Source organism: Neophocaena asiaeorientalis, unplaced genomic scaffold, assembly GCF_003031525.2.
Source record: "Neophocaena asiaeorientalis asiaeorientalis breed wild unplaced genomic scaffold, Neophocaena_asiaeorientalis_V1.1 scaffold546, whole genome shotgun sequence".
NCBI classification, from domain to species: Eukaryota; Metazoa; Chordata; class Mammalia; order Artiodactyla; family Phocoenidae; genus Neophocaena; species Neophocaena asiaeorientalis.
This window is the reverse complement of record NW_020175442.1, coordinates 446,210-466,230: the sequence shown is the minus strand read 5'-3', so window position 1 is coordinate 466,230 and position 20,021 is coordinate 446,210. Positions and strand designations below refer to the sequence as shown.

General features: G+C 37.8%; 1 protein-coding gene across 1 annotated transcript in view; it reads left to right on the top strand.

The window, feature by feature from the left end:
- Positions 1–282: 282 nt before the first annotated feature.
- CLCA2 (chloride channel accessory 2) overlaps positions 283–20,021 on the top strand; it is a 37,074-nt gene continuing 17,335 nt past the window's right edge. The window contains exons 1-10 of the mRNA XM_024767863.1: positions 283–468; positions 1,349–1,486; positions 4,564–4,714; positions 7,373–7,481; positions 8,484–8,643; positions 11,107–11,334; positions 14,728–14,958; positions 16,074–16,251; positions 17,092–17,198; positions 19,216–19,440. Coding sequence (XP_024623631.1) covers positions 283–468; positions 1,349–1,486; positions 4,564–4,714; positions 7,373–7,481; positions 8,484–8,643; positions 11,107–11,334; positions 14,728–14,958; positions 16,074–16,251; positions 17,092–17,198; positions 19,216–19,440 — 1,713 coding nt within the window. The remainder of the gene's footprint in view (positions 469–1,348; positions 1,487–4,563; positions 4,715–7,372; positions 7,482–8,483; positions 8,644–11,106; positions 11,335–14,727; positions 14,959–16,073; positions 16,252–17,091; positions 17,199–19,215; positions 19,441–20,021) is intronic.

Sequence of the window (20,021 nt, the reverse complement as noted above, 5' to 3'; positions counted from 1 at the left end):
GAAGACATAAAATGAGTAAGGGGTGGAAGATTTCTTGCCAAACCATGATTCAGGAGGAAGCTCAGCCACAGAACATGCAAGTGTGGCATCGCCCAGAGAAAAAAGACTTGTAGAGACAGGTCTCCGAAAGATCCACCCCAGATTTTGCAAAGAAGGCACCTCCTTCATCACAAGCTCTAAGCCCTTCCAAGTTCAGGAAGAAACTACCTGCTCCGCCATTGACAGCTTGGCACAATGTGCCCAGCAGGACCAGTGTGAGTAAAGCAGACGGTTTTCTGCAACATGACCCACGGGGACAGTGCAGGTCCTGTTTGCAGCCTGAAGTTTGTGACTCTCCTGGTGGTCCTAGGTCCGGAACTCCTATTCCTGGGAGCCGGAGTGCAGCTTCAAGAAAATGGGTATAATGGATTACTTGTTGCAATCAATCCTCAGGTAACCGAGGATCAGAAACTCATCCTAAACATTAAGGTGAGTGGCAAGTATGAAGTCAAAACCATTATCCTATTCGAGCAGACCTGTAGCCTTCTTTAAGGAGTTGCCTGGTTTGTATTTGAGCAGTAAGGAAAGTGATGTTTCTCAAAAATAGCAACAAAAATTACAATTAACAGCCAAGCCAGTTTGTTCACCTAATTCTGTGTAGTCTCAGCTCACAGACTGTTGATCTAGCCCTCTTTTATTTGTTGTTGCTGGTTACTACTAATTTTAGCTTTTGTGTTTAACTACATGGCTGTTTTTGGGGTAGCAACTTAAAAAATAATCCATTGTGGCAACAAAGACCAGATGTTTGACTGATGAATAAGCATGATTGTGCCTATTAAAATTATGTTGTTGGGTTCCATCCTGAGGATGGGAATTCTCAGACAGAAAGAGTGAGAGTTTGAACGGAGTGCCAAAGAGCAACATTCTTTCTTTTCACCTGAATGTTCTGTAAAGCAGTTGACTATTTTCACCTTGATATGGTAAGGCAGGCCCATAGCTCCATTACTTGAGTCTCCCTTTGGTATTGCTTTAGTGAAATCAGTATTGTCATAAGGTGTGGTCTTGGAAAGGTGTGCCGTGAAAAGGATTTGTTCGGTAAAAGCTTAGAAGTCTTTCACAAAATTTGGAAAATTATATAGGCAAACCCAGATGCACAATTAGTGTCCTAAAATCTCTTCCAGATAACCATTTGAAGTTTATTTATTTTGCTCCTAGGTTTTCCCAAAAATCTAACACTGTCTCTAATAGAAATGGGCTCCTTCAAAATACCTTCATTATTTTTATTACTGCTTATTCAAGTATAACCAGAAAACTAAAACATTAAGAATTTATAAGTGATAAAATAAGCTTTTCTTTTATTTGGTTACAGGAAATGATAACTGAAGCTTCTTATTACCTATTCAATGCTACCAAGAGAAGAGTGTTTTTCAGAAATATAAAGATTTTAATACCTGCCACATGGAAAGCTAATAATTACAGCAAAGTAAAACAAGAATCATATGAAAAGGTAATTCAAGATTTCATTAAATGTGCTTAACTCAAGAAAAAAATATAATGTGTTCAAACTTTAAAAGTGAGAACTTAGACAAAAACAAATTAATATTAATACACAAACAATATTATTGAAAAGACTGCTATGTGCAAAATGTATGGAAATGTAATAAATGAGTGAAAATTATGGAGTAAAAAATAAGCAAAATGCCATTGCCCAAGCGGCCTCTCAGAAGATCTCTTTACTATGTAACTTACAGAGTCCTTTCTGAAATTTTTGGTTAAGGACCAAGAACTAGTTTTATTCTACTGAGTATGAGCTGTAAAGGGAATAATTTCAATTATGACTATCCTCATTTTCCACCCTGTCAGAGACAGTAAACATACATGTACAGACAGAAACCTAAGCCACCCATGCATATAAAAATATGACTTTCTTGTCCTGCAAGAGTGCAAATTAGCAGAATTTCACATTAGCCCAAGTCCAGGACACTGTTTTTGAGGAGTATGTTGATAAGAAGCAAGGCAGAAAGCAGGGAAGAGAGGCATGGCTACCTTTTTTTTTTCCAGCCAAAAAAAGAACCTTCAAAGGACTCTCATAAGCTGTAGATTATAATTAAGCATCCGTGATAATGTCTGGCACATACTGGTATGCATGCTATAAATAAATGTTAAATAAATTTGGCAAATGACTGTTTGAAATTACTGTGATCAAGAGTCCTAGCAGCTACCGGAAAGGGCAGGAGCAGAGGCATTGAGAATATAGCTCAGGGCTTCAGCAATGGAGTGGGTTCAAGATCTGTAATTACAGCTCGGATAGAAGGGCTGAGACTGTGGTAGTTTCCCCTTTTCCTTATTTGTGTCACTTGGTATGAATTTTCCTAAGATTGTGTTAATTCTTAGATCTCCTTTTAAGTTATTAAATGATATAGCAATCTCAAAGGCACCCCAGTGTCCTGAAGAAGTTAAAGGGGTCCTTAAAATGATCTGATTTATGACCAGGTGAAAGCATTTGATGATCGGGCTTGGAGATAGGAGTGATATGGGATAAACTGGGAACAGAGCTATTGTTTATTAAACTGCAACTAAATGCTAGGCATTCTGTATATATTGCTTAATTCTCAGACACCTAAAATTAGTTGCTGTTATCGCAAATTAGGAAACTGAGGCTCAAATATGGTAAGGATTTTATCCCAAGTCAAACAGCTGGTAAATTAAAGAGCAATTTGAATTCATGCCTGTTTGATTCCAAAACCTATGCTCTTTGCTCTAAGCTATACTGTCTCTAGCCACCTTACATAGTTGTCATTAATCAATCTGGCCTTCAGTGGGACAAAAAGTCTTGGAGATAACCAACACCAAACCCAGGTGCTACTCCTCATCCTAATGAAGAAGAGAGAAATAAATAAATAAAGCAATAATGACTGAACAGGGCTTCCCTGGTGGCGCAGTGGTTGAGAGTCCACCTGCCGATGCAGGGGACACGGGTTCATGCCCCGGTCCGGGAAGATCCCACATGTCGCAGAGCGGCTGGGCCCATGAGCCATGGGTGCTGAGCCTGCACATCTGGAGCCTGTGCTCCACAACGGGAGAGGCCACAACAGTGAGAGGCCCGCGTACTGCAATAAAAACAAAAACAAAAACAAATGACTGAACAGAAAGATTAAAGGAAAGAGTTACTGAAGGCTGTTCATGTATCTGCTAGATACCAACTCTTTTAACCTCATAATGTCAATCAAGCAAACACTTAGCAAATGATCATTACATACAGGAACCATGTTAGGCATGGCAGAGGACACAAGGAAAAGCAAGATAGTTCCTCTCCTTATGACTCTACAGTCTAATGTAGGTGGGACGCAGGGGAGGGGGGGAGGGGTAGGAAAAAAGTACATAAAAGCTGTATTACTATGGTCTGTAAGGTAGTATATAACCCCAAACAGCCTGAGTATTCTATCCCATACAGTGTACTCTTTCCTTTTTGTTTCAGGACAACTTTCCAGACATAGAAATGAGGTTTTGTCCAAGTGAAGACTATTCAAGGGCATGATGCCTGTAGCCCTTTTCACAGGTGTTGCCTTGCAAAGTCCTTGGCTTGAATTCTTATCTTTCTAAAAAAAAATGCTAATTATTATAAAAATAATTCATGCTTGTTGCAAAAAGACAATGTAGAAATATGGACAATAAAAAGAAAGTATTACCTTCCACTATTCCTCAGCGGTGTGTACACCCCCCCCACACACACACCAATACACATGTAGTACATATAGTGATTGTTATATATATATTTATAAGATCATATTAGATCTATTGTTCCATAATCAACTTTAAAAAAAATTAACAACATACTTAACTTCTAAGGGCAAGTCTTGAGACAACATATTATCTTTATTCCTCAAAATAAAAGGAACAATGTTGTATATAAAACTGTGTTCTCTAGATGGTTATTTGAATAGATATTTACTTTAGCTTCTGACTTAAAATATTGTGTTTTATAAATAGTAATTGAAATGGTAAGGGTACAGTATGAAATATAACTTCAATAGAATAATTGTTTTGCTGATCTGATTGGTTATGGGAATAAAAGGACAAGGCTTAAAAGAAACATATCCTATTGTCTTGCACTGATGAAAGAACCCACAGAAAGTTGTTCACAAAAGGCTATAACATTTTACAGTACAGCTCTGAATGATGTGTAAATGCTCTTAAAATTTCTTCAAACTTTTAAATTTCTTTTTATCGTGATTTATAATGTCAGAATTTTACAGTGTTGACTTTTGAGAAAATTTTAATCTGGAAAATGGGAAGGTCAAATGAAAGTAATGAAGCTCCATGGAAATTTGATAAGCTTTTAAAATATATACGCTTTTGAAAGTGACATATAGTTTTGTTGATATTTAGTTGTGAATGAATTTTAAACTCCATCTAAAGGCATTTATTTTTTTAATCTGTTTTAAAATTGGGATACAACCCATATAGAAAAATGGACACATATCTTAAATGTACACTTCAAAGTGTTTTAACAAATGTAGATATTTATGTCACCAACACTACAGTTGCGATGTAGAGTATTACAAGGCATTTCTTTTAATTTAGGCAAATGTCATAGTGACTGACTGGTATGGGGCACATGGAGATGATCCATATACCTTGCAATACAGAGGATGTGGAAAAGAGGGAAAATACATTCATTTCACACTTGACTTTCTACTAAATGATGACTTAACAGCTGTCTATGGATCACGAGGTAAGTTTGACCAATCAAGAAATAGACAATGGACAGCACTATTTACAGTATTCTGTGCTTAATGCTAAAAGGGACTCAGAGAACCTGAAACCTGCCAAGGACTTACCATTGGGATGAGGAGATAGGCCACGTGCCCATGAAAAGATGAGGGACAAAGTGAGCCAGAAAGGGTTAAGCGCCAGATTAGTGGTCCAGACAGGGCATGCTATAAGAATTCAGTGAAGAGGGAGAGCATTTTGAGCTAAAGGTTGTCAGAAAAGGCCTCACAAAGAAGAGGATCTTAAGGTTGAATATAATTTTGATAAATGGAAAAAAGGGAGAGAGAGTGGGAAAAGTATGAATAAAACCGTGGCAGCAGAAGAATCCAGGGCATATTTGAGAGATGGGCACAGTAGACCTCACTGATGGTGCAGAAAAACTATGGGAAGTGAATAGTGGGAGAAAATGCTGAAATGCACATGGGTTAGTGATGGAGAGCCTCAAATGCCCAAATTAGCAAGTCACAACTTAAGGTTTATAAACATAGGAGTGAAACCATCCAAGCAGGGTTTTCAGAAGCTGAATCTGGCTGTGAGGATAATCTGACTCCCTCAGATCAATGAGGGAGAAACTGGATATCAGGAGAATAACTAGAAGTCCAGGTATGAGGCCATGAGACTTGAGTAAGATCGAAGGCAGTGAGATGGGAAGGACAAGAAAGAGAGTAACAAGAACAAGAGAATTTTCTACGTGCCAAGTGCTGTGCTATTTGCTTTTCAAATGTTATCTTATTTAATCCTAACAACTCTAAGTAATGAGAGATATTCCAGAGGGGAAACAGTATGAAACAGAGGTCAGAACTGCTTCAGAGTGAAAGGCAAGGAGTGTGTGTGTGGGCAGCATTAAGTAACACACCAGGTTTTGGGCAGAAATAGAAGGGACCAGTTTAAAGGGGAAATCCACAAGTCTGGATTTAGGCAAGTGATTGTGAGGAAAGTGGACTATGCTGGTGGAAAGACCCAGCCTGTGGCGGAAAAAGGATGACTAGAGTTTGACACTGAAGCCAGTGTCATAGGTTTGGAGACTGGCATTTAGTGGATGAGATCTGAGAAAGAAACTGTGATGAGAAAAAATGAGTAGGTCAAGGGCTAACTATCCAATTCTTAATTTTTTGTTTTTGATTTTAACGTACAGCAGTGCCTTTCAAATGATGTTTTCACTTTTACCTCCATTTAAATCTAAATAGATTTTATTACCCTCTGAATAACTAGCAGGAAGTGGAGCCACACACTCTATAAAACACACTTTATAAAACTTTATAAAAATGGCTTTTTTTCCTGGTAACTCTGAGGTGCTGATAATCTCTGCACAAATATATGACTTCACCAGCACTTCTAAATTCCATGAGTAGGCAGAAACTTTTCCTTAGCACTTTCAGCTTAGACTGTTCCCCTCCCTTCCTATGTTCCAAGGTCCAAAAAATGCATAATATGCCACAGCCTGAGTCAACTCAGCAAACATTTCCTGGGTTCCCAGATCTTAAAAGAATTCAGAAAGAAAAGTGTTCTTGGGGAGGGGAGTTAATCTGGAAAATTTCTATTGGGGAGAAGTCAGTTTTTAGCTGAACATTGAAGAAAATACAAGATTTAGAGAGGTAGAGATAAACTTATAAAGGATTTGATGCTGACAATGAGGATTTTCATGAGCTAAGATTTGAAGATAAACATGGAGAATCAGGAATAAAATGAAAGAGAAAGGACCACCCAAGATGGAGAGGAGGTTCTATGATCCTTTTTGCTCCTTCTTCCCTCCCTGGCCCCAAGGTTTCAATCATTGCTGTAGACAGGAGAATTATCTATAGGAAAAAAAAAGTGGCAGGCATGCCTGGATAACACAAACTGAAGAATAGGAAAGCTTTATTTGCTGGCTTGATGTCTTAGTCGATTTGGGTTACTATAACAAAATAGCATACACTGGGAGGCTTATGCACAACAGAAGTTTCTCACAGTTCTGGGGACTGGAAGTCCAAGATCAAGGCACCAGCCAAATTGGTTTCTGTGAAGGCCCACTTCCTGGTTCATAGACAGCCATCTTCTCACTGTGTCCTCACATGACAGAAAGAAGGAAACTCTCTGGGGTCTTTTTATAAGGGCACTCATCCCATTTATGAAGGCCCCACCCTCACGATCTAATAGTCACTCCCAAAGGCCTCACCTCCTAACACCTTCACATTGTGGGTCAGGATTTCAACATATGAATTCTGGGGAGATATACACATTCAGTCCATTGAATTGAACATTCAGTCCATATGCTTCTTTTCCTTTCCCAGAATCCTGAACTTATAGGCATGTATAAAGCTAAATAGAAACCCTTAGGCAGCTTCCTTAGGGAAATGAGAGAATGTGAGACTCCTCACTAATTTCAAACAGATATGCAACAGGTAAGTCACTGGTTTGCACTTCCAGGACTAAACATATTTTCACACTGCCTCTTTTACAATGGTGGGGGTAAAGCAGAAGGAGATGGGAACGGGGTGGGGAAGAGGAAAGTGGAAGCAAGAATTGCATGTCAACCCTTCAGAATGAGTATATATAGTCAGGTGATGTTACGTATTCACTGATTAGCAAGGTCTATTGCTGAAATTTTAGGAACTCAAAACAAAAACTCTCTCTTCCACAGGCAGAGTGTTTGTTCACGAATGGGCTCATCTCCGTTGGGGTGTGTTTGATGAATATAACAATGAGAAACCTTTCTACGTAAATGGGCAAAATCAAATTAAAGTAACAAGGTTAGTGTTTTTTTGCATGTTTAAAATTCACTGTTTATTTTTTTTACTCTAAAATAGAGTTTATAATGGCTGCAAAACTTAACTGACAATTTTCAGTTTTATTGGATTTTTAAAAAAAATTGGTAAGTATTTATGTGGTCAAAAGCCAAAACAATATAAAAAGTTATACTCTTATATAGCATACTCCCACCACTCTCTTCACCCTGTTCCCTTTCATCTCCTCTAGATCACCATTTTTATTAGTTTCTCATTTATTTTTTCTGTGTTTCTTCAGGAAAATTCAAATAAATATGAATATATATTTTTCCTCACTCTTCTTTCTTTTAATTGCATAGTGTTCCATTGTATGGATATACCATAATTTTTCAACCAGTCCCTTATTGTTGAACAAATGAGTTGTTCACCATATTTTGTTATTACTACAAGTCATAATGCTATAAATAAGTTATTCCCATTATATGCAGGCAGATCTGTATATCTATTGAATAGCTTCCAAGAATTACCAGGTCATAGGGTAATTTTAGCTGTAGTTTTGGTAGATATTGACTGATTCTTCTCCCAAAATTTAGATGGCTTTTTATCCCATTGACAGCATTTGAGACTGCTTATATAGGAAGGAATCCTTTTAAATATCATCATTAGATGTTCATTCTCTTCTTCCTCTGATGTCCAATGGCAATGAACTCAAAGGAGCCCTGATTCAGGATACCACCATTCATGACCTTCCTCGGGCCTCCAAAAGTTCATGTTGATTTCTTGGTGAATTTTGCTTTGACCCTGTTTAGCTGGTAAAGCCCTTGGCGATACAGAGCCTCTCATCAAAATCAAATGCTTTAAAATCAAGTGGAGTGCATTTGTAAATTAATGACCTTTCTTAATAGTTTTTAAAATGTCTTCTGTGTATCTAGCAATCTGCGATCCTAGAAACAAATTATTTTATGAGCCAATAAGAAAGAAACATAAGCATTTCTAAAACAGACCCAATGTCTCTTCCTATTTCAGGTGTTCATCTGACATCACAGGCATTTTCTTGTGTGAAAGAGGCCCTTGCCCCCAAGAAAACTGTATTATTAGCAAGATTTTCAAAGAAGGATGCATGTTTATATACAATAGCACCCAAAATGCAACTGCATCGATAATGTTCATGCAAAGTTTATCTTCTGTAAGTATGGCCTTAGAATAACAAACTCTTACAAGATTCCATCTTTTCCCAAGATAGACTGATATGTTTTAAGTATTTAAACAAAAAGACAATTAAGATTCACTACATTTGGGACTTCCCTGGTGGTCCAGTGGTAAAGAATCCACCTTCCAATGCAGGAGAGGAGGGTTCAATCCCTGGTCAGGGAACTAAGATCCCACATACCGAGGGGCAACTAAGCCCGTGAGCCACAACTACTGAAGCCCACACTCCTAGAGCCCGTGCTCCGCAACAAGAGAAGCCACTGCAATAAGCCTGCGTGCCACAACTACTGAGCCCATGTGCCTCAACTAGAGAGCCCATGTGCTGCAAACTACAGAGCCCATGTGCTCTGGAGCCCGCACACCATAACTAGAGAGAGAAAACCTGCATGCCAAACTAGAGAAAGAGAAGCCTGTGCGCTGCAATGAAAGATCCCGTGTGCCACAACTAAGACCCGATGTAGTCAAAAAAAAAAAAAAAGAAAAGAAAAGAAAAAAGATTCACTACGTTTTAGAGCTTGGGGAACCTTAGAGTTCATCTAGTTTTTACTTTACAGATTAAAAAAAAAAACCTCAGTGCCCCCCCTCGACAGTCCAAGCTGATCAGTAAAAATTGTTTCCTTTAGAAAAGTGATTATTTGCTCTCCAGGGAAGGTGATTTAACAAGGGGAAACCTGGAGTCTTCAAAATAAATTGCTCGTATGGTGGTGCTTCTATACCCTTTCACAGGAAAGTGTACCGGGTTAATGACAGGGATGTAACGTATGATTATATTTCTTCATTTAAGACAGCAAACCACTCTTATTTTAATGGAATTTCCTAATTCTCTTTCCCTTGTTTTGCATATTCTAGAACTTAAAAAGAAAAGTCAGGTGTTACCAAGGGAAGTCAACTAACCCTTAGCTTTGCAGGTTCAGAAACTCAATCTTGTCAGTATTCCACGCTAACTGACAAGAGACTTGTGTAGGAATCCAGAACACATTTTTAAAATTATTTAAAAAGAGTACTCTGTCATGGAGATCTGACATTCGCATTCTCTAGCCAGTTCATTTTCTCTCTGACAGAAGCAGCACGGAACAGCCAAATTCTACCCAGAGGCCTATTTTGAGAGTGTGGAATCAGAAAGGAGGGAGTTAGGAGATGCAGAGATTTAGTCACATCAGCCCCCCTAACCTGATACATTTTTCCAACTTCATCACATCTGTGGGTCACGTCCTCTTCATTGAGCTGGGAACACTGTGGGCAGTGTCTCTGTGAAGTTTTCTGTTTCTATGACTAACCCAATGTTCCTTGGATTGACACATTCTTTTTTTAGATAATTTTTTTTCTTCAGTCCGGTTTTAGTCAAGGCTAAGAGTCATCTGTAACTTTAAGGTGCTTTTTCATATTTCTTGTCCAATTCATTATGGTTTTAATTTAATTTACAGCTTTAATATCTGAAGCCAAGCTAATTCCATGTTATTTCATCCACATTGTTTGTGGCTAGGTATTATCTTTCTGGTCATTTGAAACACCTACTCATTAATATCCAGTCAGAAAACTTTTACCATCTCCTAACCATAGTCATGAAATATAAAGAAAAGAGTTAAAAACAAACATACAGACAAAAAAAACAAAACAGGTTCTATCATATCTCCCCATCCTACTAAGAAACTCATGTTCTTATGCAATTACTAACTTTTTGAAGCTTCAGCTTCCTTTTCTAAGAAATTAGAGTTGGGGCTAGAGAATCTGTAAGATTTCTTTTACCTCTAAGCTTCCATAGCTCTGTTAGCAGGAAGCATCTACTGTTTGCAGGAATATAGCCACTGGGAAGTAGATAACACATTACTTTGTAATGCAAATCATGCCTTTAAAAGAGGTGCTGCCTAGGTTTAGTATTATTGTATGAATAATGGGGAGAGAGATCAGGAAGTAGATTTAAGTTGGTTTTCTCCTTATCCTAGTCTTACAGAGGTCAATATTTGAACTAGCTCAATATAGGTTTATTGATCAATAGATAAAGGTGCAGTGGTTATTAAATATGATTCCAAACAATAGGCTGATCAAGATAAGATAGCATCTCCTGGGGTATTTCCTTTAACACATTATTATGCTATGGAAGATGAAAGTTTGTTTTATTTTTTTAAAGCCTAAGATATTTATACTCGGTCTACTGGGTCTACTCTCTGTTACCTGAGCGCAAGAAAACTTTAATAGAGGTTGACCTCAGTACCACATGCGTGCCAGAGTTTCAAGCAAAGGGTGCCAAGGTTTATCTGTAAATTCAATGGCATTCTTGAAGTAAAGAAGGACATAGCTGTAGCACTTCTGATTTCTCATGTTTCAGCTCACCTTTCCTCTTACCTTTAGTTGTTTGAGAATGAGAAGTATGTCTAGTGTGAGAAGAGTACTTTTATTTTCTGATTATTTTCTGAGTACTTTTATTTTATTCTCTTTCAAGGTGGTTGAATTCTGTAATGCAAGTACCCACAACCAAGAGGCTCCAAACCTGCAGAACCAAATGTGCAGCCTCAGAAGTACGTGGGATGTAATCACAGACTCTGAAGACTTTAATAACAGTTTTCCCATGAAAGGGACTGAGCTTCCGCCTCCTCCCATGTTCTCTCTCATACAGGCTGGCGACAAAGTGGTCTGTTTAGTGCTGGATGTGTCCAGCAAGATGGCAAAGGTAACATCTGAACCAAAATAGTTGTAAACCATCACTTTTTTCTATCAGTTTTTAATTCTTTTTCTTTTCAGAGGGTAAGGGAAGGGAAGGGTGAGGCCAAACGTTTGGAATAGTCATGGGCATCATCTCTTCTCGGGTATGAGAGAAACAAATTCAGAATGTGGCCCAGATATTGAGATAACGCAGATAAATGAAATCCACAGGTAATTCCCAGGCCTCATTATTGTTACTAATTGCAACCTTTTCCAACCAAAACCCTTTCCAAAACTCTGACATGTAGCGGAAGGCTCCTTTCTGACCACATTCCACTCACTGGTAAACAACCATGGCCGAGGCAATAGACTGAGGTTGCAGTGAGTGTGCATATCCATTATGTGTGTATTTTCCATGTCACTATGTACAGAGAAACATATCTCACTCATCTGGCAATCTGGCAGCCTTCTAGAAACCCATTCTCCAAAGCTCCAGAATTCTTAGACAGTAATTAGAGGTTTAGTCTCTGGAATCAGGCAGATGTGCTTTAAGTCCTGGCTCCTTCATTTACTGTCTGTGTAATCAAGAGCAAATAACCTCTCTGAAGCTCAGTTTTCTCATCTGTAAAACAGAGATAAGAATACCTATTTCATTGTTGTGACAGAGACAGTTCATACTGGCTCACAGGAGTCAATTGTTAAATTTTCAGGAAATTTGCAAGCCAGTTGTAAATATAGCCATTATTAAAAAATATACTATGTAGAGTTATAATCAAATAAAATATATTGAAATAAGCATAATAAATGCTCAAAACTCATTACTTCCTAATTTTTTTTCTACTATTCTTACTATTATCTATGCCCAGAGTCAGTAACTACCTGCTTTTGCATAGCCTGCAAATTAAGAATGGGTTTAGAAAAAAATCAAGAGAATAATAAAATTTCAGGACACATGAAAATTATATGAAATTCAAATTTTAGCATCCATAAGTAAAATTTTATTGGGAGAGAGCAATGCTCATTTGTTTACATATTATCTATGGCTGCTTCAGTACTAAAATAGCAGAGTTAAGTAGTTGCAAAAGACAATATATGTCCCACCAAGCCTAAAATATTTACTATTGGATCCTTTACAGAAAATGTCTGCTGATCCCAGATCTAGGCTCCTGAGGTTATTTCTGGTCTATCATCTCTATGACTCTGCTCCTACATATCTCTTGCCAACTTCGCACTCAGCGATGTCAGGTTGACAGCTTAAATCAGCCACAGTGAGAATATCTACCCCATAGAAACTGCAACAAATCCAGGGTTCTCCCTCTTTCTCTTTTTACCAGAAAGCCAGTTTTTAAACTTTTACCAGCGCACCACTAACTACTTCATAGTGTTGCTGAAGGGGAAAATGAGATACTGAATATGAAGTTTTTGGTTTATAAGTGACAACCGTTATTTTATTATAGTACTTGTCCTAAGGGAGAGTTTATCCTCTTGTATTCTCTGGATCAGTAGTCCTGGAAAATTTGCCTTTTTTGGCTCGTCTCTAAAATATGAGGAATACCACGAATACATTCAGCATCTAGATAATTTTGTGATCTTGCCTACCTGCAGTTGACTAGGGTATGATCTTCAAATATGATCTCAGAGTAATTAATATTGACTATCTGCCTCTGTTGAGCAAGGACAGATGGAGTGAAAGGGAAAGATAGTTTGTACTTGAAAGAAGACCTGAGAGAAGTAGAAGAGAAATGAGCCTAAAGTAGCAAGCTCATGGCAAAGAAAACTTCTCTCCCTTTTCCTGTCAATAGTGTCACTGAACCATTAGGACCATCCATTCATTTACCAGGTGCCTATACTCTGCTGGCTTGGGGGATACAGAGATGACAGAATAGAGTCTGCTTTGAAATGCTCACAATCTGATGAGGGAGACAACACACACATGGGAATAAACACAATACGATGTGACAAGGCTCCACAGAGGTGTGAATTGCTGTGGAGGCATTGGCAGCATCTGGGTTATAGGAGAGTGACTGAGGAAGACTTCACTGAGAGGATGAACTTGGAGTTGAGTCTTGAAGCGTAAGTAGATATTTGCCAGTTGGATGAGGTGAGGGGAGGCATTCCAGTGAAGAGAATAGTGTAGGCAGGTGGCTGAGAGGCAAAATTAGTAGAATTTTTTTCAGGGGAAGTACATCAATTGGTATGGATATAACTAACAGTGGCTTGGGCTAGAAAAGTGACAGATAAAATGAAAATGAATGATGAAATGAATGATGGTATGAATTTGAGAGAAATTTAAGACGTATTGATATGACCTGTTCAAGGATATGGAGGCTGGTAACACAGGAGTAACAAAAGAGAGTTCCAGGTTTCTGGCTTCACTAGTTAGGAGTAGAGGTCATGACCATGTTGTTAGCAATACTTAGTATTTACTAAGTACTTACTATGTACCCATTTTGCAGGTGAGAAAACCGAAGCTAAAAGAGATAAGTAATTTCTCTATGGTCACATTACTAGTAAAAGTTGAAGGCAGGATTCAAAGTCCTTGTTTTATCCACTCTACCGATTTACCTCTCAATATTGTAAGAGAAACAATATTTGGGAAGGGGGGCAATGAATTCAAAGTGTGTAGAGTTTGAGATACCTGTGAGAGGTTAAATTGGTGGTGTTTCCTAAGCAGTGTGAAATGCAGGTCCAGATGTTAAGGGAGATGTCTAGGTTGGAGATAGAGACCACAATCATCACTGAACAGGTGGTCATTGAAGCTCAGCTTGCTGCTCCCACATCCTTCAAAACAAGTGACCCTAATGAGTTTATCACTAGTATCACCTGCCCAAATGTGGTCACTAACATTACTTTATATTTATTCAAGGTGTAACTATTGTCATATACATATCTCAGTTGATCCTCACGGTAATTCTATTTTAGCAAGTAAGAAAGATTATTATTACCCTCACTTTACAGATGGAATGCCCAGCCTAAGATAAACATGATAACAGAGAGTAGTGCCAGGATAGATGCCTGACTGCTGTTCCTCTCTATCATAAGATCTTTGCAATGTTTCCTCTTACCCAGGATGAATTTTAAAAGAAGCAATTACAAACCAAGTCTCTATTGGTTCTACAGATCTTTGAATCAGGTAGGAGAGAAATAGTGGATGTATGTGTTCTTATGGAATGGCAAATCATGAACAGCTTCTTAGGGGCAGAGTTCCAAACCAACCCCCACCCCGCCGAAAAGCATTCATTTTTGAGCCTGCATTTAATCAAACAATATTCTAGCATAGTGTCAATCTTTACAACTCAAAAAATCAGAGTCTGACATCTCTAAAGAATTAGCAGAGATATTTGCTAATTGAGTTACTTAGTTATACTTTTGTCTACCAACCAAATGTTGTTACCTTTCTTTTTTCCTTTCTGCAACATAGGCTGACAGACTCTTTCAACTGCAACAAGCAGCAGAATTTTACTTGATGCAGATTGTTGAAATTCATACCTTTGTGGGCATTGCTAGTTTTAATAGCAAAGGGACAATCAGAGCCCAGATGCACCAAATTAACAATGATGATGACCGAAAGCTGCTGGTTTCCTATCTGCCTACCACTGTGTCAGCTGAAGCAGAAACCAGCATCTGCTCAGGGCTGAAGAAGGGATTTGAGGTACAGTAGAGCACCCCAAGCCTCACCATCACTTTCCTTTCCCATCACTTTCCTTTCCCTCACTTTGTATCTGAGGCTGCTTCTGATTTGGGGCAATCTGTTACAATATGGTCATGAGTCTCAAGTATAGGAAAGTAATGATGGATTATCTTTAAGGTCAGGGACCACGACTTTCTCACCACTGAATCCCCTGTGCCTAGTAAAGGGCATGTAATATTTGCTTAAGAAAAATTTCTTGAAGGAATGGGTAAATAATTGAATACAATTATTCACTTATAGGCTGGGGGACTTCAGCATCATCAGAAAAATTTCTAACACTGTCCCTATCCATCTGGGACTGTTCCATCTGTGGCTGTTGTTACCCTTGGGTTTTCCAATCAAAATCAGCATGTCTGGCCTCCTGCCTATAGTCATACTAGACCTCAAGCATATGAATATCAGTTAAGGTCAGAGGTATGTTTCAAGAATAACGGAGTTCACCTAAATCAGCATAAGTGTGGATTCGACACTGAGGATACAGCCATGTGTTGTTAAACATCTGGTAGAAGGCAGAACACAATTGCAACTGTTACTTTCTACAGCCAAGAGTTTCTCAACATTGGCTGCGCATTGAAATCAGCTGGGGATTCAAAAATTCCAATGCCTGCATCTCACCCCCAGAGATTCTGATTTAATTGATCTTGGGTGTGAGCTGGCCATTAAAAAATTTTAAAGTTCTCATGCAATTCCAGTGTATAGCCGAGGTTGAGAAACACTGCTCAAGGTCCTTTTATTGGCCACTTATTGGATCTCAGAAGCAAGGATCTCACATAATAATGTTCTCCCACATCCTCTATGATAGACACTATTCTAAACTAGGGGTATCTCATAGTGATTTGAACAGGAAGAAGTCCTATCCATGAGTAAGCAGGCAATGGCATGTAGGGTGACAAGTGCTGTGATGGGGTGAGGTGAGGACTGAGTGGAGATGGGCATGGAGAGTGTGGAAAGTTAGAAAGGACCTGGAAGAGGAATATGCCCCCCTGGTGGGGAATTTGGAATGAGAGTGAATTCTCCTGCTTGGTAAGGCAATCTGAATCACATTTCCTTCCAAATGAATGATACCCTGTGTTCAGATGGTTGAAAAACTGAATGGAAAAGCCTTCGGCTCTGTGATGATACTAGTGACCAGTGGAGATGATGAGCATGTCACCAACTGCTTCCTCACTGTGCTCAGCAGTGGTTCAACTATTCATACCATTGCCCTGGGTTCATCTGCAGTCAAAAACCTGGAGGAATTATCACATCTTACAGGTAGGTAAATTTCTAGCAACATATTTTAGAGCATTTCCTTTCAACTTGAATATTCAAAGAACCACCATGAAACTCAGATTATGTCAACAGAATACATGGCTTAATTGAAAAAACTATGAACAGTTTTCTTAAGAAAAAAACACAAAGTCATTGCTAAATTCTGTCAAAAATTTGCTTTTTTATAGTTTCCTTAGAAAGTGCCAATTATATACATCTAATGAAAATATTATTATTACTTCTTTGTTAAACCAGCCTGAGCATGTATAATTATGGAGCTAAAAGTATATTTAAATGCACTAACTTCTATGATAAGGAGACATACAATATTACACACATATCTTTTTTTGTTCTAAATGAGGCACAGAATAATTTTATCTTATATTCCTCACATTGAATAAAAAATGCATATGCTAACTTGAATATTGAAAACTAGGTTTTATTGAATTATGTTTGAAAATAATGTTTTCAGAATGTAAATATATAGCAATATAAATGGGTAGCAATTAACCTAGATTGTCTAGGAATTACCTTAATTAAATATTTATTGATTTCAATAAATATTTATTTTCAATAAATATTTATTGAGTTTTTATCACATACTGGGTAGAGTTCTAGACCCTACAATTACAGCCGTGAATAGAACAAAGAAAACCACTGCCTTGGGGAGCCTGCTCACCATGTGGTCGTATAGGATGCTGTGCAAAGCAAGTCAAGCACAGCTCCTGCTTTCCCCAAACTCACCCTCTTAAGCATAGGAAGTTTGTTAGAAAAGGCCTATCACTTTATCTTTTGTTTTACTTTATACATTTTAATAGCTAACATCCCAATTGTGTATTTCAGGAGGTTTAAAGTTCTTTGTTCCAGATAAATCCAACTCCAATAACATGCTTGATGCTTTCAGTAGAATTTCCTCTGGAACCGGAGACATTTTTCAACAACATATTCAGGTCAGAATTTCCTCAATATTATATTTACAGATAGGGGAGAGGGGAGAGGGAGCAAGGAAAATAGATGAATTGTGCTGTCTCATTAACCTTATTTGAATATGTAACAGTCCTTGTTACATTAAAAGAAGGCTTTTAGTGAACTTCTTGACATCACCAGAACCAGGCTTCATCTTTACCTGATGTCTACTTCTCAGCCCTAGGAGTCATTTTCTGTAATTGCTACTTCAGCTTTTCAAGGTCTATAGCAGAGTTTGCTCCTTCCTTGTGGCTCCAAATGGGGTTGGGGGTGGGACATGGGGTAGAGGTAAGGTCCAGAATTAAAATAAGGATCAGTGGCTTTAGTTTTAGTTCAAACTTGCCATCAATCAGAATCCATTTTACTTTGCTTCTTTAAAAACTTCCTTGAAGCTCCTCCCTAATATAAAAAGTATCAACTATTTCGTTCAATTCTAGAAATTCCTAAAGATCTCTCCAACTACCACAATTTATTTGATTTTGCTCACAAAATCTTCCTTTAATCAAGCCATTTTTTTCAAAGGGCCAATTTCTTTTTCTTTCAAAGTACTTTAAAGATATTTTGAATATAATTGAATAATGTTTTGAATAAAATTTCACCTGCTGTTTCCTCACAGATGGTAAGTGAACCTGCCAAGTTAATGGCTTGATGGGAGCAATTAAATCAGTAAATTATTCTTAGAAAATATTTAACATGAAGATTATATGTACAGAGTAAAGGCAATAACCACAATTCTGTCATTAGAAGTGGAAAGAGGTGAATTTTAAGTGATAATGTATATTTTAGATTAGACTACAATTGGCTCTTCTGAATAATCTTTCTACCCTTGATTTTCTCTTTAATAATATGAAATAAAAAGAAATGTTTAAAAAAGTAAAACAAATTTAGCAAAACATTATTCATATGACTCAAATTGTTTCCCAGACTTGGCCACCTCTCCCCAGTTATTTGCATGTCATTAGCCCCTCTAGACTGTGGGCAGAAACTACATCTAATCCCCTTCAACAGCTCAGAGCCCGGCATGGAACGTGGCACAGTAATCAGCAGTCCACGGACACTTGTTCAATTGAGTTGAACAAATAATCTGCAATGTCTTTGCTGTCATCCACCAACAGAATTTTACATTCTTTACAAGTCTGAGCAATTTTACAGTGTTGCTAATGTCTTTATTTAATAAATATGATTTTTCAAAGTTACTTATAGACTGGTATTCTTTGTGAATACACAGCGATTAAACGCAGGGGTTCTGGTGTCAGCCAGCCTGGGCTCTATGCCTGTTTCACCTCCTTGCTCTGTGACCTTGGACAGCTTACTTCCCTAAGCCTGTCATTTCATCTGGGAAATGTGGGTAACAATAGCACTTATCTCAGAGGGTTTTCATAAGGATTGGGTTAAATAATACATGTAAAGCATTTAGCACAGTGCCCGGCATCTGTATGCACTTGGTGAATGTTACACACACACACACACACACACACACACACACACACACACACACACACAAAGTGTACATACAGCTTATTTAAGTGCACACAGCTTAAATCATGACTAAATGATTTTTTTAAATGTACTAAACCCCGCTGAAACCCAATGTCTGATTTCTTATTAAAATACATAAAGGTATCTGGACAGATTATACACAAATTAATTAGAGCACATTCACAAAAAAAGTCAAAAAAAAAGCTTGTTTTAATTGCTGCTCCGAGGCTAATGTTGATTTGGATAAGAGAGAAGTATGAGAACAGCTAAAATCTCTTGATAAAGATTAATGAAGCGACATGTACTAGCTATAACAAAATATTTTATATCTACTGTACTTATAACACTTTGCTTAAGCAAAGTATGTTTACATGAAAAATAATTTATGTAAATATAGGACATGTCCAAGTTAAATAGTTTTTTTATTTTTGCCAATCCATTTTTATTTGTCATAAAAATAAAGGAAAAATGGAATGATTATGCATATGCTAGAAACTTTCACATGTATATTCTCTCGAACAGCTTGAAAGTATAGGTGAATATGTTAAACCTCACCATCAACTGAAAAACACTGTGACTGTGGATCACAGTGTGGGCAATGACACTACCTTTCTAGTCACATGGCAGACCAGTGGTCCCCCTGAGATTGTATTATTTGATCCTAATGGAAGAAAATACTACACAGATGATTTTACCACCAATCTAGCTTTTCGGACTGCTCGCCTCTGGATTCCAGGAACTGCTAAGGTAGGTATTGTAAGCTTGTTCGTAATGACAACGTTTAGTCAACTACGTGACTTTCAGATGGATCACAGAATTAAATGCATTGTGTAAAGGAAATCCCATTCTGATATATCAAAATTTTACTTTAAATTTATGAGGGAAGTTTTGAAGGTTCAAAATTTAAGAGGAACTACTAAGGTATGTTCAAAACTTTAAATAATGGACACCAAAGGCTTCTCACTTCAACAGTGGAAATTAGTATTTATGTAGTACAAATAATTTCTTTTTGCTTACTTCCTTCTTTACAAAATCTGTATCGAATACTTAGAAAAAACCCTCTACTTAGAATTTATAATATAAATACATGGAATATATATGTTTTTGAGCACCTACTATGTGCAGGGTCTTGTTCTAGGTGCTTTACAATAAAGTGCCATAATAAGAATAAGAACAGGGTACTCAGAGCACACAGGGGGCATGTGCAGGCAGTGGGGGAAGGAGAATGCTTCCTGGAAGTGAAGACATCAAAATGGAAATGTGGAGGCCTAAGGGGCCAGAGGTATGAATAACATTCTGGACCAAAGAAACAGCACGCAGGAAGGCTG